This window comes from Vulpes lagopus, chromosome 1 (genome assembly GCF_018345385.1).
Source record: "Vulpes lagopus strain Blue_001 chromosome 1, ASM1834538v1, whole genome shotgun sequence".
Classification (NCBI taxonomy): domain Eukaryota; kingdom Metazoa; phylum Chordata; class Mammalia; order Carnivora; family Canidae; genus Vulpes; species Vulpes lagopus.
In genome coordinates this window covers 95,949,795-95,965,465 of record NC_054824.1, presented here as the reverse complement: position 1 = coordinate 95,965,465, position 15,671 = coordinate 95,949,795, and the positions used below count along the sequence as shown (strand labels likewise).

At 35.0% G+C, this 15,671-nt stretch overlaps 1 protein-coding gene across 11 annotated transcripts in view; it reads left to right on the top strand.

The window, feature by feature from the left end:
• ZPLD1 (zona pellucida like domain containing 1) overlaps nt 1–15,671 on the top strand; it is a 417,570-nt gene that overhangs the window by 339,817 nt on the left and 62,082 nt on the right. For 4 of the 11 annotated variants that reach the window (XM_041725970.1, XM_041725944.1, XM_041725962.1 and 1 more), the window contains one exon: nt 607–674. The exons of 1 other annotated variant lie outside the window; for it this stretch is intronic. In XM_041725970.1, the coding sequence (XP_041581904.1) occupies nt 668–674 (7 nt within the window). In that variant the 5' untranslated portion in view covers nt 607–667. Of the gene's footprint in view, nt 1–606; nt 675–1,058; nt 1,171–10,397; nt 10,487–10,685; nt 10,834–15,671 lie in introns of those variants that run through there. 6 more of the 11 variants (XM_041726012.1, XM_041726007.1, XM_041725978.1 and 3 more) reach the window with 5 other exon arrangements.

The window sequence follows — 15,671 nt, the reverse complement described above, 5'->3', positions numbered from 1 at the left end:
TCCTGCTCGATTCAATTGCTCTGCAGCTGGGCAGGAATACAGATAAATTATTCAATGTTTATACCAAAATAAACATCTCGTCAACTACACAGCTAGTAGCTAAGTCATTAAGAAATCAGTCCGTTAAAAAAACAAAATGTGTCCATTCCAGGCATTTATAAAAACCTCAGTTTTCAAATATATGTTACATATGCTATTCTTTAAGAGGCCACCTGAAATAAGCAATCATTTTTCTAAAATTTATAATCTCCCTTCTGTTTTATTTTTTTTCACTAGAAAGCTCCACAATCCAGTTCTTCAAAAAATTGTCATTTTAGTGATTGATTCATTTATTCATCCAACTAGTGTTTATCGATCTCCTACTAGGAGCTCTTTCAGGCTCTAGTTGTAAACACAGCAAAGACTGAACCTGCGGACCACCATAGAGTGATGTGGATACCCAATATCAGATAATGACAAAAACTATAACAAATCTAGGAGATGTTAGATTTATGATAATGTATTTATCAGTGCTATCCTGAATGCCAGCATGAGGTTTCTGGAGCAGACAGATTTATCATTATTTATTTATAGCAAATAATAATGCCCCGTTTCCTTGTGCTGTAGTGTCTTCCTTCGGGGGCCATGCAGTGAGAGCCAGCTGTCACTCAACATATACAGAGTCTGTATGGTAGGTGAGTACCCCCAACCTCCTCCCCTAAATGAAGCTGGACATTTATACAGGACAGAAAGGCAGCTGACTTTCCTCTTTTTTTGAGAGCGTTTCCTTGGAAAAATAATAGGAAGGATCCTGCGTCCTCCTTTGGAATGGGTCCATGGCCCTGGGTCTCATCTCCCCTTGAAATGTAAACACATACCTCTGAAGAGATAAAACTCTCTGGAGTTCTTGTTATTTTGTCAGTCCTAAATTACCTTGTAAGGATTGTGTTTTAGCCTAGATTCCAAATTTCAGTAAAGTGTTCCCAGAAGGCCCTAACTTTGCAGAAACAAGAATATTTTCTCCACAGCTGCACAAGAGGGTTATGGGACAGAGAGCTTGATGAGTTCCTCTACATTGACTTGTCAGCTGTGACCTCTCTGAGGATGTGATCTCAGCTGCCATCTGAAAGGCAAGAGGGAGCCAACATGTGAAAATTTGTGGAAAGGGAACATCTGGTACAAGATCTTAAGGTTAGAATGATCTTGAAATGTTTTAAAAACGGAAGGAAAGCCAGTGTGGCTAGAATGTAATGAGGAAAAGAAAAGACATACAATCAGAGCAGTGCCAGGTTTCCCAGAAGGTGGGAGGGATTTGAATTTTACACTAAGGGTAATGGGAAACTATGGAAGGGTTTTTAAGCAAGGAGGAAGTGACTTCAACAGTCTAGGTTTTAAAAAAAAAAAACCTAGCTGTAGTAATAGATGTAGCAGTTAGTAGTAGTAGTAGATGTAGAGAGAAGTGGGTATTGTCCTTTTTTCACTAATTTCTTTATTATTCCCCCATTTAATAGATGCACTTGGTGCTTCCTATGTGCTATGTAGACATGAGCTAGGTTCTGGGGACCTGCACTTGAAAGTTTGACATGGTCTCTCTCTTCCTGAAATTTAGGCAATGAGGGAGAGAAAAGGTTGTGTTTGGGATTGTAGGAGATGCTGTGGAAAGAAGGGGGGGGGCAGCTAAACCAGAGTGAGGCTGAGAAACACAAAGGAAGTCTAAGATTTAGGGTTGTATTCAACTGCATGTCATGGAAATTCAGTTAAAGTGTCTTATTTTGTTTATTTTCCATTTCATGTGACTAGAGTCTGGAGGCAGATAGTACTCCAGAGCTGTTGACAGGAGGACAGTGAGGTGCAGACTTTCCCTGCTTTTTAGAATTGTCATCCTTAATGCACAGTCATTCTCCTTGTATTTGAAAAAAAAAAAAAAGGAGAGCGAGGGTGAGAGGGAGAGAGATTACCCTTCTAGACATCACTTTTCAATTCTAAGAAGGAAGAAAGGGTGAAGGTAAAGAGCAAAAGATATGTCGAGGAGGTTTGCCCATGTTTTTAGGAGGACATAACACTCTGGGACTGTGGAAAGCTAAGTATTTTTAAACGGAAACATTACCCACTAAATTAATTTGTGTTCTATTAGAAGGGGAGATGGAATGAATAGATATCAGGAAGGCAATTAAAAACAACTGGCACGAGGATGATTTCTGTAGAAAATGAGAGCTAAGACTTGGAAGAAAATGGAAATTCTCAGAAGGCCACTGAGAGACTTACAGGAAAGAAAAAATTCCTGTCACTTAACCTTTCCTTCTTAATTCTTTAAGAGCAGTGATAAGAACAGTATAAAAAAGAATGTGTTCTTCATTTTCTACAAAGTTCCTATAGAAAATACTGTTCAGGTTTTAGTCAGTGCTCCTTTGTAGATTCTTAAACTATATTCCTCCTTCCTGTTTGATTCTTGTCCTTTGAAGTTTTCATAATAGCTTTATTATATCTATTCCTCTTACTTATAATATCCCTTAAATCAGTTTAGAAGTAGGTGGGACCACCCACTGTAGCCATGGCTGAAAATAAACAAATGTAATCATATAGTGAGTTTCAGGAAAAAATTTGTTTGATCTTTAGAAGATTTTCTAAACCAAATATCTAGTATAGTGGACCTTGGGGTCAGTCCTTGTTAAGCAGAGTATGTGGCTGTTGACAAAAACAGACCTACATGTGTCACCGGCCAGAGTATTACCCTTGTAATAAAAATATTATATAAAATAAAATCAACTTCAAGCAATGCTAAACTATCAAATATATTAACTTCATTCCTTAGTTTCAGATTACACGGACTATTTGTTTCCTAATCCTTCTTAATCTCTCTGGCGTGTATTTCTTAAAACTTGAAGAGGGCACACTCCTTTGGAAAGAAGGAAAATTGCTTAGGACAGATATTATTAGTAAACAACTCTTTCCTATGGACCTTTGATGTCTTGTGAAAGTAGCAATGATAAATGGACTCTAGTGAAGCTGTTTATTCCAGCAATGCACCTTCTTGATTTTTAAGGTAAGAGTTCAAGTGTGGGGCCAAGTCAAATAAATTTTTCACAAATAACCTTGCATGATCATGTGATTCAACTACATATTTTTAGCAGGCCCATGGTGAGCACATGGAGAGCACAGAAGATGCTGGATGATACTTAGAACCAGAAACCATTACTAAGATGGTTTGCACAAAACTGAAAGCACTGGTTGGACTTGGTACAAATTATTCTTGGGAACTTATTTTATCTGTATAGAACTCATTTTCCAGATGACTGATTATATTTAGAAAAGCAATAGTTTTAATGTTTTCCCTCCTGTTTAATTTCAAGTTTGATAATTTGGAGAGTCCTCCACCCAGTGTGAGCTCTGTTTCCTTTTTCCTCTTGATTATATATCGATCTAGTTGAACATGAGCATGTGGAACTGTTGCTGCAATATGGTTTTTGGCATTTATAGACTGGACATTTATAGGTGCATTGCCACCCTAAGGACGTTTGACTTTTTATATTAGGATAATGAGTAAATATTTGCTTAGAGTGGAGTTGAGTATCAGTATTGGGCAAATACATGCGCTCATTTAATTTTGTCTCTCTTTTACTATATGGACTATTATTCCAATTACAATAATTTTTATCTCACATTTTGCATTTTATTTGAAATTTAGAGCATTACAGAAGAGTTGCTTTCAAAAAATGATGAGACGCTCAAAAATGTCTATGTGCTTTTAGTGAAACAGGTTGCTAGTTACCCCAGTGTTTCCTGTGTACGTGCACGCACGCACACACACACACACACACACACACACAAATCATTACATCACTCACTCAGTTTCTAAAGCCTGTTAGACTCCTGATGGTACAAATGAAGTAACCTTTCAGCAACCTAACACTGGACTACAGAAATGGTGAAATCAGGAAGCCACTTAGAGTTTAATCCCCTCTCTATTAAGAATTCTTTTGGAGAAACACAGGAGTTGCTGTTTGGCACCTACAAGTGCATAGGAATCCTGTTGAGTGGAAATTGGCACAAGTACCTAAGTCCTGAATGGATGCCTTGTTTGTGAAAGGCTTACTACACATGCCTGTGTTCAGAAAGAGGAGAGGGTAAGGGGAATGGGAAGGGGGATCAGATAAGAATACCAATATATTTCTGTCATATAAAAATGTAATAATATTCACATTCCAAAATATTTCTTAGGCAAAATGGAAAAAATTGACCTAATAATTTATATAAAGATTACTAAATGTTTCAAAAAGTAATTTTTAATAGACACCAGATCCTGAGAAAGAATTGCATCTGTTCTCAAAATACTTTTTGCGTGTGTGTCCTTAATATACCCATCTATGTTCATTGTGGGGGAAGAGATATATTGGCATTTAAATAACACAAAGTGGTTGCAAAAGTTTATTGTACACAAATATTTAACTATGGGATGAAAAGATAGGAGCTGGAGGCAAATCAGATTCTACTCCTCCAAATCCCAGCATATGTAAAAGAAATCCTTTACCCAGCAGAATTAGCAGATAGTCTAAATCCCATTGGAGTTCATTGGCTCAATTCAGTACTGATTCGGGATTATTTATTCAGAGTTTGGTGTCTTCTGAGACATTAATAAGGTAGGTAAGAATAAAACCATGTCGTTAAATTCAAGCATTGTAATTTGTCTAGTATGATTCAGAAGAGTTATTAAGTTAGCTTTTATATTTGAAAAAACCAGTAACAACATTCCAAAATGGACATTGACTATGGCAGGTGTAGACCATTTCCAACTACTTTATACATTGATCTGACTTCACAAAGTAACTTTAATGAAACAAATATGATTCTATCTTCCATGTTTGAGATAAAGCTGGGCAGACAGTGAATATGTGGGACATCAGAATCAGATCTCCAAAAGAATCATTTAGCCATTAATAATTATGAGTTGATTCTAAGAAGATCAAGTTTATTGTGAATAAATAAAAGGTTTTTTTTTTTTTCATTTTGAATTCAGACAAATAAAAACTGAAAAGGAAAAAGTCTGTAAAGTTGCTAGGTAGGGGAGATGGAATTTAGCAGAAAAGGTATAACATTAACTTGCTGTTATGAGTCAGAATTCTACAAAGAAAGAGAACCAATAGTGTACAACTCTTTCCCTCTCCTTCTATCTTTATCACCTTTACCATCTGATCTCTCTTTCTCTGTCATATCTATTTCTATATGTACTCTTATGACCATATTTAATGTTGACCACATGGAGAGGAATTAGATGCATTTTTTTAAATGATAATGATCAAGAAGCAAGTTGACTAATATTGTGCCATTCACGAAGAAATTTCAAAGAGAATATTTTTACATGTGCATTGTATTTTCATCCATGACGTATGTTTCTATAGGTCAAAGCCATAGGTTTGAAAAGCTAGAGAGTATTTTGTTCTTCATCTCTATTCTCTGTTTCATTAGGGTCATGGTACTTAACACCTTCCTGAATGTGTCAAAAGGTAAAGGTGATGTTATATCCTGTCTGCTTTGATGTGACTGTAGTAAAACTAATATCAAGGTGGTACATTTGGACTTACTATTTTCTCCCTTCAAGATGTGGTACTTTATTATATGATAAAAATATATCAATTAAACTGTGATGTTGGGCCTCTTGGTTAGTTAGTATAATGAATGTGTAAACGGGTGCACGAAATTCACTCTCTGACTCAAGAAAATGTCACTAACAGCTAATTGGCCAGTACTATCTAAAAAGAAAAAGATCTAAGCAGGAAACTCATTTTTTTCATTTTTCTAATAAGAAATACCATTGACTTTTCAGACTTCTAGGCACGATAGCAAATTGGTAGCTCAAAGTAGTAATCCAGTCCAAATATGTGAAAATGATTTAAAAACATGAGGTAGTACATAAAAGTTGAGTAATTGCAAATAAAATCCTCGATCTGGTCTTGAAAAATAAGAATTTCCCACCTTGCTGTGCAATGTACTTCTGAATGGGAACAATTCCTGAAAAAAGTGTTAACCATTGTCTTTAGGCAAGCTTTGTGCTACCCAATTGGTTCCTTCCTGCTATTAACTCAGCCTGCTCTAGGCCCATTCACCTGGAAGCTCACATCCCTTCTTTAAATTATCTTTCAGCCTTTGTAGTCCTCGTTTGTTTCCTGTTCTATGAAAGAGGCGGTACCCAATTTAACCAAAAAGTTCAGGACAAACCCTTACCATTCTTGAATATGTATTGAAACTACTATAGTATCCTATGTTTCTGGCTTAGAAATTTCTTAGAAATTTTGGTTTTAAAAGCAATGGGTTTGCCTTATTATGACAATAGAGATACGATTAGAACAATTTTTCCTACCATTATCCAGTTTGTGGCTTTCAACCAAGATTTGCTGGAAATACAAACCACAATTTCAGTGCTTTTATTGGCAAATAGGGCTGTATTGGTGAACTGATACAGTAATTGCACTTTTATAGCCCTCAGCACTCCAATTTACAATTATTTTAAATTTAATGCTTTTGATTAGGTGTTTCCAGAAATAAGAGTGCTTAAGTAATCCAAGAAACAAGGAAATGCCATATAAATGTGGGGATGATTTATAAGCTTTCTTAAAGGTATTCAATATCAGATACCTAGGAAAGCTAGTTCCTGGAATTGATCATCTGTAAATAAATAACTAGCAAGAAATTATACTACTATAAATACTGTAATTACCATGAATTCTTCACTGAAAGCACCTAGGATATATCAGTAAATCTTTCATGTAAGGGAAGTCTCTAGAAATACCTGAAAAAACAGAGGTTTTAAGAATCATGTGATATAAGAGCAACAATCTATCAGAATTTCTACTGAGCATCTTAAAGTAATAAATTCAACATTCCTTTAATAACATTTTCCCCTTTTGTGGTGCAAGAATGAGTGTGATACAATAAAATCTTAGTCTGGCTGTATTGCTGCTTGCTAGCTTATCAACTAACAACTTATGCTGATCAAGTAGTAAGACTAATTTATTCAGGTTTTAAACTCCTGAGATTAGAAATATTTGGTTAAATTACTTGTTGAGCTGGGAAATCGATTGCACTTATGTAGAAACCTTGCTTGGGCCCTCTTTCAAGTGTGGCTAAGCCTGCTTTTATAATTTGTCTACAATACTGTGTGGACTGAAATCTCGTTAGGACATAGAGCCAATTTATTTGTGTATAGAGTACATGGGCTACAACTGATTTTATAAGTACCTGAAAAACCTATGGCTCTCCTACAACTCAGCTCTGCAGTAAGAAGCCCATTGGGGTGCATCTATGTGATGCCCACGTGACAGCAGGAAATGAAAAGTAAATTGCTTGGGGAGAATCCATGATACCAAAAAACTATTTTCTGGTTGCTGGATTAATTGATTATATCAAAGTAAAAAATTGATATATATATATATATATATATATATATATATATATATATATTATGAGTTCCTTTATAGCACTGAGTTTGGGTCCATTTTAAAACAAACAGGAATTTTGCAAGTGAGGCTAAACATTCACATGGTACAAACTTCATCAAGCATAGAGTTAAGAGGTACAAAGCTCTTATGCTTATTTTATAATATAGTTCTTTAGTGTGAAGCTAAAACTGCTTTAATAGAAAACTACGGTAAGAGGTATTTCTATAGGGTGAAGAAGACCTTTTCCTTTAATCTTGAAAGAGATAGATTTCACCACTTACAAGTAACAAGAAAGAGTCATAGACGTTTTCTGTAATGCTGTACTGTCTTTCTTTAATTCCTTCCTTCATTCAGAATATATTATTGATGCCACCGACATACTAGGCATTCCCCTGGGGGCTAGGCAAGCATTAGGGAACAGGAGAACCCACAGGAGGGATTACATTCAGGTATGTGTCAGGAGGGAGAAGACCTAGAAGTAAGTAAATTATGTAGGACACAAGAAAGTGGGTAAGTGCTTTACAACTGGATGAGACTGAATCATCTGGAAAGCAAATGTACATACTGAGGTAAAGAGGGCAAGGCAGTTCCATCCCTGAGAGAGAACTGTGAGAAGACAGTGGAAGTCAACCTTTGTCTTTTACCCCTTACACAGGCTGCTGCTGAATGTCCATTTTACCTTTCTAGGTTTGACCTTAATAACAAAAAGACAAAAATCTCACCGTTATGTTTCATCATGGATAGATATTTATATTGAATGATAGAAAAGATGCGCCTGTCCTGTAAGCCAGATCCTAATGTATTGACTTACTAAAAACTATGTTTTATTATAGCTCCATGTGACAAGGAGAGCTTTTTACTTTCATTTTCTAGCTGGAGCAATTCAGTTACTGAGGGTTTAGTTATATGATTTTTATTTTTATTACTTCATTTTTAGATTTTATCTATTTATTCATGAGAGACACACAGAGAGAGGCAGAGACATAGGCAGAGGGAGAAGCAGGCTCCCTGCGGGGAACCCGATGTGGGACTCGATCCCAGGGATTTCCCCAGGATCATGACCTGAGCCAAAGGCAGATGCTCAACCACTGAGCCATCCAGGTGCCCCATTATATGATTTTTTAAAGGAAGTCAGGAGCCCAGGCAGTTTGAAGAAACGATTACTGGTCAGGGAGTCTTTGAGGTCTAAATACAGCCCCCTTTAGGAACTCAAGGGCATTCATTGGTCGCCTTACTATGAAACATTAAGTAAATCCTTTTTGTGGGTGGGATAACTGCACAGATTTCCAATTCTGGTGCTATCAAATACTGATGAATATTTTATATAGCTAAAATTATTCCCAGATACAAGCATATGCTGCAGGTACAACTAATCAAATATTCAGCTAAGTCGCACAGCTTGTAAGACAAGAAATCCCCTAATAAAGGGCTCAGAGTTTTCAGAAAACTGTTAAAATTTTCTCTTAGAAGTTAGTGGAATGTATGACGTTACTGTTCACTACCTTTTAATGGCAAAATAGTAACAAATAATTTCAGTTACTTTATCTCAACTATTTTATTTTTTCCTTGTTGAAAGCCTCTAATGGAATTACTGTCTTTTTAGCTAACCAACTTATAGAGAATGCGGGTAGTGGTTTCAATATTTATGAAATGCTCATTTTCTCATAGGGTGGAGGCCACTGATTTTTTTTCTGGAAATGGCAGGATTTATTAATTGATGCTTAAACCCATTGCATTTTTATTTTAACTTTCAAAATGGTAAAGAACTTGGCAGACATATATTCAAAGTGAAACCTGAAAGATCGCTTGAAAACACGTAGCTCAAAAGCTTCATTATAGAATAAAACAGCCTCTGGAGAATGAAGAAAAGCTAACGTTCCTGTCAACATAATTAGGAAGACCTAAGAGAGATTTCTTAGAATCATTTTTGTGTTTTTAATCAGAGTTCCTAACCCCCCCCCCCAAAAAAGGAATTTATATTAATGGTACTTAAAAAATTGGTATATTCATGTATGTCCTATTTGCTCACGAGTAGAATGGTGTTTTAAGTTTATGGAGCTGACACTTCTCTGAAAAATGTGAACCTGGACTTGTCTGGTCTAGGAAGCACCAACTCTCTCTCAACACTAAACAGGACATAGAAGGCAATGTGAATAGCCTCCAGCTATTATTTTTTTTAGTAGTTATATTAGCTTTAAGTTCACTTACCACTTAGAGAGAGAATTTGGTTCAGGGAATGGACTAGAGATTCTAAAAGGCTGAACTCTTAGATTTGAATCTCAGTTCACAGTAGCCATGGGCAACTTGCTTCAGTACGGAGGAAATTGAGAACGTAAATGTTGTTAAAGTATCTTGAGCCAATTGAATAAAATAAAATTTTATAAAGATATATGCCAGGGTATTACTGATAAAGCAATGTGCTTTTTCAGGACAGCCATTATTAAACAGCTGGCAGAGTAATATAAAACCACACAATGGGCTTCAGTCTGTTGCTTGGTCATCCCTAAGCACAGTAGCGCATAAAGTAAAGCTTTATTTTGGTCAAAATATCCTGAAAAGTTTTCCATGGTGCCTGAATCCCAGCTTCTCACTTCCCTTCCCAGTGAGAAATCATAATAGTTCCTGGGGTGGAAGGTTTAGATGACATCCAGCTGAGTCCAAAGCCTCCAAAGGCTGATGGGGCATGTTGTTTGGAGGCCCCTAAACAAAAGCAGAGATTATGAAGCAGGTTCAGTGTCTAACTCCTTTACAATTCGGTCCTGTTGGTTTTTTTGCATTGACAGCCTCTTAGTCATTATGATCCCAACCAAACCATTTTTCACGATGATATTCCATATCCCATTTTCATCACTACATGAAATGTAGCACTGAAAGGGCCAGGCATCTTCACAAAGCATAACAGAACACTGATAACCGTGCAGATTGACTCCCAATCCAATCTCAGGCCTTGTTTCTTACTTTATGATCTTTTTTCTCCTGGACCAGCAGGCTTTCCCTCATCAGGCTGACGGTGGCTCACTTCACACATACCACTCAAGACCTCTGTGCAGTATAAAATAGAAGATCAAAAGCAGGTAGGAGAAAAAGAATAAGGGAATGAAATGAAAATTGAAAGAGATATAGTTGGAAGGAAACAAAGGTCTATAAAGGACGAGCTCAAGTTTCATGTTGGTGATGATTAGTCTTGCAAAACCTTCTGAGACTGTGGAAGAATTTGCTTGTCAAAAATCCAGTTTTTTTTTTTTTCTTCTCTCTTTCTCTCTCTTTTTAAAGGCTTTTCATAATGAGCGACTCTTCTCTCATTTGAAGGGTTGAATCTTTTCTGAAAAAGTTTGGTAAGGCCAGGCATTTGAACACTCAGTCACATGCAGCAGAACCAGGCACATGGAGGACAGCTGACTTCACAGAACCAGGGCCTTGGGTAAGTGCCCAGCACTGAAGCCACCTGAAGTGACCTCAAATGCTACCCTTTTAGTAAGCATGGAAAATTCACTTTGATAATTTTTTATGTCATAAGGCAATCTCCATATGCTACCCTTTTAGTAAGCATGGAAAATTCACTTTGATAATTTTTTATGTCATAAGGCAATCTCCATATAATTCTTTTGGTGGTGTAGTTCCAGTGATAAGTAAGGATTGGGCTGAGGAGTATCTTGAATATTGCAAAAGCAAAACGAAAAGCATCTTCCCATATTTGAGTGAGGAAAAGTATAAAGAAAATTTTATTTTGAGAACTGCAGTCTCATTCCAAACATTTGGGTTGGATTTGGAGAAAGGACTTACTCTTTTGGCAGCTTCTTCAACTTTGAAGTTAGGGCCTGAGGTCAAAAGTTGTACAAGCTTTGCTACACTGTTGTATTTGAGGCTAGAGCTCCATTCACAGTCCACTCCCAGTCGGCTACAGCCCATGGCTGTTCCATTAATGAGATATCTTATCAGGGATCCAGCTTACCAAAAAATCTGGGTAAATATGGGTGGCATCATCTCTAATTACCAAGATGATATGATAATTGAAAATAATTGTGGTTTGATTTTCTCTTAAATGAAAATAAATTTAATGATGAGTCTCGTATTAGAATCCACATGGAATCTCATGTAACCTGGAAAGAAACATGGTGATTTCTATCCATTTCTTGGATATCTCTAAGTCTCTTTCCATTCCAAGACTGCCTTTGGTAAGACCAGTTGTTTTTGATGTTAAGGAAGACACATCACTTCTTAGGCTCATGTATTCGAAATAATCTTTTTAGTTCTCAGGAATATGACATTATTTGTTTTGCTACTGGGAACTGGCTTCTTATGATTCATTTTAGGGGTCAAGGAAAAACCATTCTAAACTGTCAGCGTAAACAACTTTGTTAGCAACAGCAAAGGAGTTGAATTTAGTTAAAAATCAAATATTTCTTTTAATATATAATAGAGTATTTATTATTTCATTTGCTAGTCACTAGCTTTATCTTATGAGACACATATCAGAGCTATTAAACATTGCTCCTAGTCATACATTTTTTAATGTACCTAAGTGATTTTTTTATTTTTCCTTACAGACTATTATAATACTTGGCTAAATATAAAAATCTATAAGTATACTGTACGTACTTTCACTTTAGAGATTTTCAGCAATGTCCTCAAAATAAAATATAGTAATTGTTATTTTTTAATAGCCCCACATAATATAATAACAAGATGATGCTAGATATTGCAACAAATTCTACATTCCTTTCAAGACATTTAAAGCTTTTTTCCCCCTTTTAAAAAGCCCTATGATAATGATCCAGAGGATTAAAAAAATCAGATTTTTCTGCTAGGAAATCTTATTTTGAAGGTAACTTTTGAACCATAAGCAGCTACTCAGATTGTAATCCATTTAGTCATGACATCAAACAGTGAATTACTGAAGATTTATGTTTTTGTAGCTTTTTCAATAGCTTGAATAGCATTAAGATCATTAGTAGAGGATGATAATCTTTTGTATCATTTAAATACCTATTAGTAGTGTTTGCTTGCAAGGAATTCAATTTTTTGGTTAATTTACCAAATTTGTGCTTTTTCCTCCTTCTGTGTTTAAGTTGAAATGTAAACTGGGTCAAGACTATAAATTCAGCTTGATCTGGTTTGCTGTGTTTTGTCTTCATTACAAAATGTTGTAACTAGAAACCGGGCATAACAGCTTTACCAAGACATGATAAAGTAAATATTAGGCTGAGTTTCATAGATCCGGAGTCATTGCTGATTGTTACCAAACATCTACGTTGATTTTGGGGAATTATAGGAATTTCAAACTCTCAAGACTTCAATGATGTGATAAAGTAAAGTAAACCTCAAAAACATAAATGATTGATTTGACCAGTTCAATAATACTTTTTCAAATATTGGATGAATATCATGATAAGTATTTTATTACTAATGACCAATGTTTCAGGTTGGCTGAAAGAAATCTCCTACGAATACATTGTGTCCTGTCCCCCAGATTTGCGTATTATCTTATGTAGAGTCACATACTAATTGTTTAAAGCAGGATTGGCGAACTTTTCTGCAAAGACCCACAAAGTAAATATTTTTAATCTTTGTGAGTCTTTGTCATGACATCTTAAAGCTGTCATTGTAGCTCAAAAGCAACCATAGAAATATGCACACAAATGAGTGTAGCTGTGTTCCAATAACTTCACTTATAGACACTGAAACACGAATTTCATTAATTTTCCCTCTTCATGAAATGTTATTCTTTTTTTTAATTTACTTTTTTCAACCATTAAAAAATGTGAAAACCGCTTTCGCTCATGGTCCATACAAAAATAGCTGATGGATAGGATTAAGCCTGCAGGCCATATATAGTTCACTGACCCCTAGTTTAAAGTAGTAATTTTCTAGAACTCACAGTAAGATATACTAATGCATGAAGAAATATAAAAAAAAATCCGAAATTACATGCCTGGATATTTATGGATTTTTAAAACATAACAAGAACATTAGGAAATATTATAATGCCAAATTTGAGGAAAAATAAAAAGCTGCTACGTCTTAAAAAGAGCAGAGTTAAAGTTAGATTATTACGACAGTTTTGTTATTTCTATTGCTATATATGTAAAAGACCCAAATGCTAAATACAAAAGGTATTTTTTTAGTTTGTTAAAGATACTTGAGGTTAAATGAAAATGTCAATGGCTTTATTTGTTTGTAAAGTTCAGATTCTCTGTAAAATGAACTTAACTTAAAATTTTCACTAAGGCTATAGGCATTTAATGTGAAACTGCATCATTAGGAAGAGTAAGAAAAAATGAAGACCAGTTAGTCATATGTTAGAATTTAAAGTATATTTGCTCAAATATGCTTAACTAATAAATAACCAGAGCTCATATAACTATACTGTCTCTCAGTTAGATATACCATCCTTAAACCACTGAATATAAACCTTCTGTAAATTATATGAATTGTACTTTCAAATTAAACAATTTTTTAGATAAGATTTAACTTGAAATTGGAAAGAACTTTTGCTTAGCTTTCTATTTCAAATGTAATTTATCATAATTTGGATATAAGAAGTTAAAATAATTGAATAATAAAAAAATACTAATCTTTTAGAGACTTAAAATGATTACCATAGAATATATACACTTTAAAAACTTATGTGTATTTGTGTTTAATGTGCATTTTTGCTCATATATTTAAGTTCTGGCATAGCGATTCTATTTAGAAACTTATTTTGAATGAGTAATTCAAATTAAAGTAATATATTTCTGGTTTCTAAAAATTCTGTGCTTTGTCATTTCTATCATAGAAATGTGTGCCATCTATATTAATGGAATGAGAAGGAGACTTAGCAAGGGATTGTATTTTGATGCTTTTTAATTTATAAAAATTGAAAAAAATTACTTATAAGGCATAAAAAGTGCTAAGTGAACTTTTTTTAAAAAGTGAAACAATTACTTAAAGCTATTCAGAGAACATAAAAAATACAAACTTAAAAAAAAAACTGAATCAATTAACTAATTCAAGCAATTTTTAATCCAAGAGTTTTATATGCATATAGATGTAATCTTAGATACCAATCTCATTTTCTTTTGTTTTAAAATCATATAAAAATCAACATAAGTTACTTCTAGTGGTTAATTTAAGGATTTTAATTTAATTAATGTTTTGTTGAAATAGAAAATTTAATTTCATTAATGAGATCATCTTTAAAAGTAAAGCATTATCTTGGTCAGGACTAGAAATTAATATACTAGATTTTCCATATTTTGGTAGTATGATATTGTCCCTTTTATAACAAAATAATATTCATTTAACAAAAATTTCTTGAGAATCTGTAGTGGACCTGGCATTTTGCTATATCCTAAATGCAAAGGTGAACATAATACTCTTGCTTTTATGAAGATTACAAGTTTATTGGAAAACAAAGATATACATATGAATCAACTGGGGCAATTTTGAACCCCGTCTTCCACCAGACATTTGGCAGTGTCTGGAGATATTCTTGGGTGTCATGACTTGAGTCGGAGTACTCCTGGCAGGTAGTGAGAAGCCAAGGATACTGTTACATCTGCTACAGTGATGTTAAGACATCCTATAATAGTTATCTAGTCTAAAGTGTCAATAGTGCTGACGCTGATAAACCTTGATCTCAACGTAGCACATTTTAGAACTGCTATTATAGAACAGTGCAGAGACTCTGGTGGAAATAGAATAGGAAATGGTCAACTCCATGGGCAGGAAGTGTTGTCTTGATAAAGGAATATCTGAAAGAAGAGTATGTGTGAGCTGACTCTGGAAGGATTGAATGGAGAGATGTTCCTGATAAGAGGGTGTGGAGTTGGGAAGAGGAACTTTCCATACTGAGGCAGCAACATGAGCAAAGGAATGAATGTGTGAAATCCCTTTTCATCTTTGGGAACATAAGTGCAGGGTGCGTAGAATGGGTATGGAAGTAGAGAGACCTGAGGTTGGTAGGAATCTAGGTAAGTAGGAATCTTATCTCGGGGATTTTTCTTTCTTTTGTTCTATTTTGCTACATCATAGAGTTGGGTTTTCTTCTGAAAGATGTTGAAGATGATGAAGGACATGACATGATCAGGTGGCCTATTTGTAGGACTCATCAACGGCGATGTCAAATGTCATGGTTATTTAAAGAAACACAAAATCTTACATCATTTGATGACAGAAGAGGCACAGGAAGAAAATGTCCCCCAGTGGGGAAAAAGGATCACTACTTCTTTATCTGTCAATGTTTTGCTTCTGATTCTATACCTTTTAATTTATTGG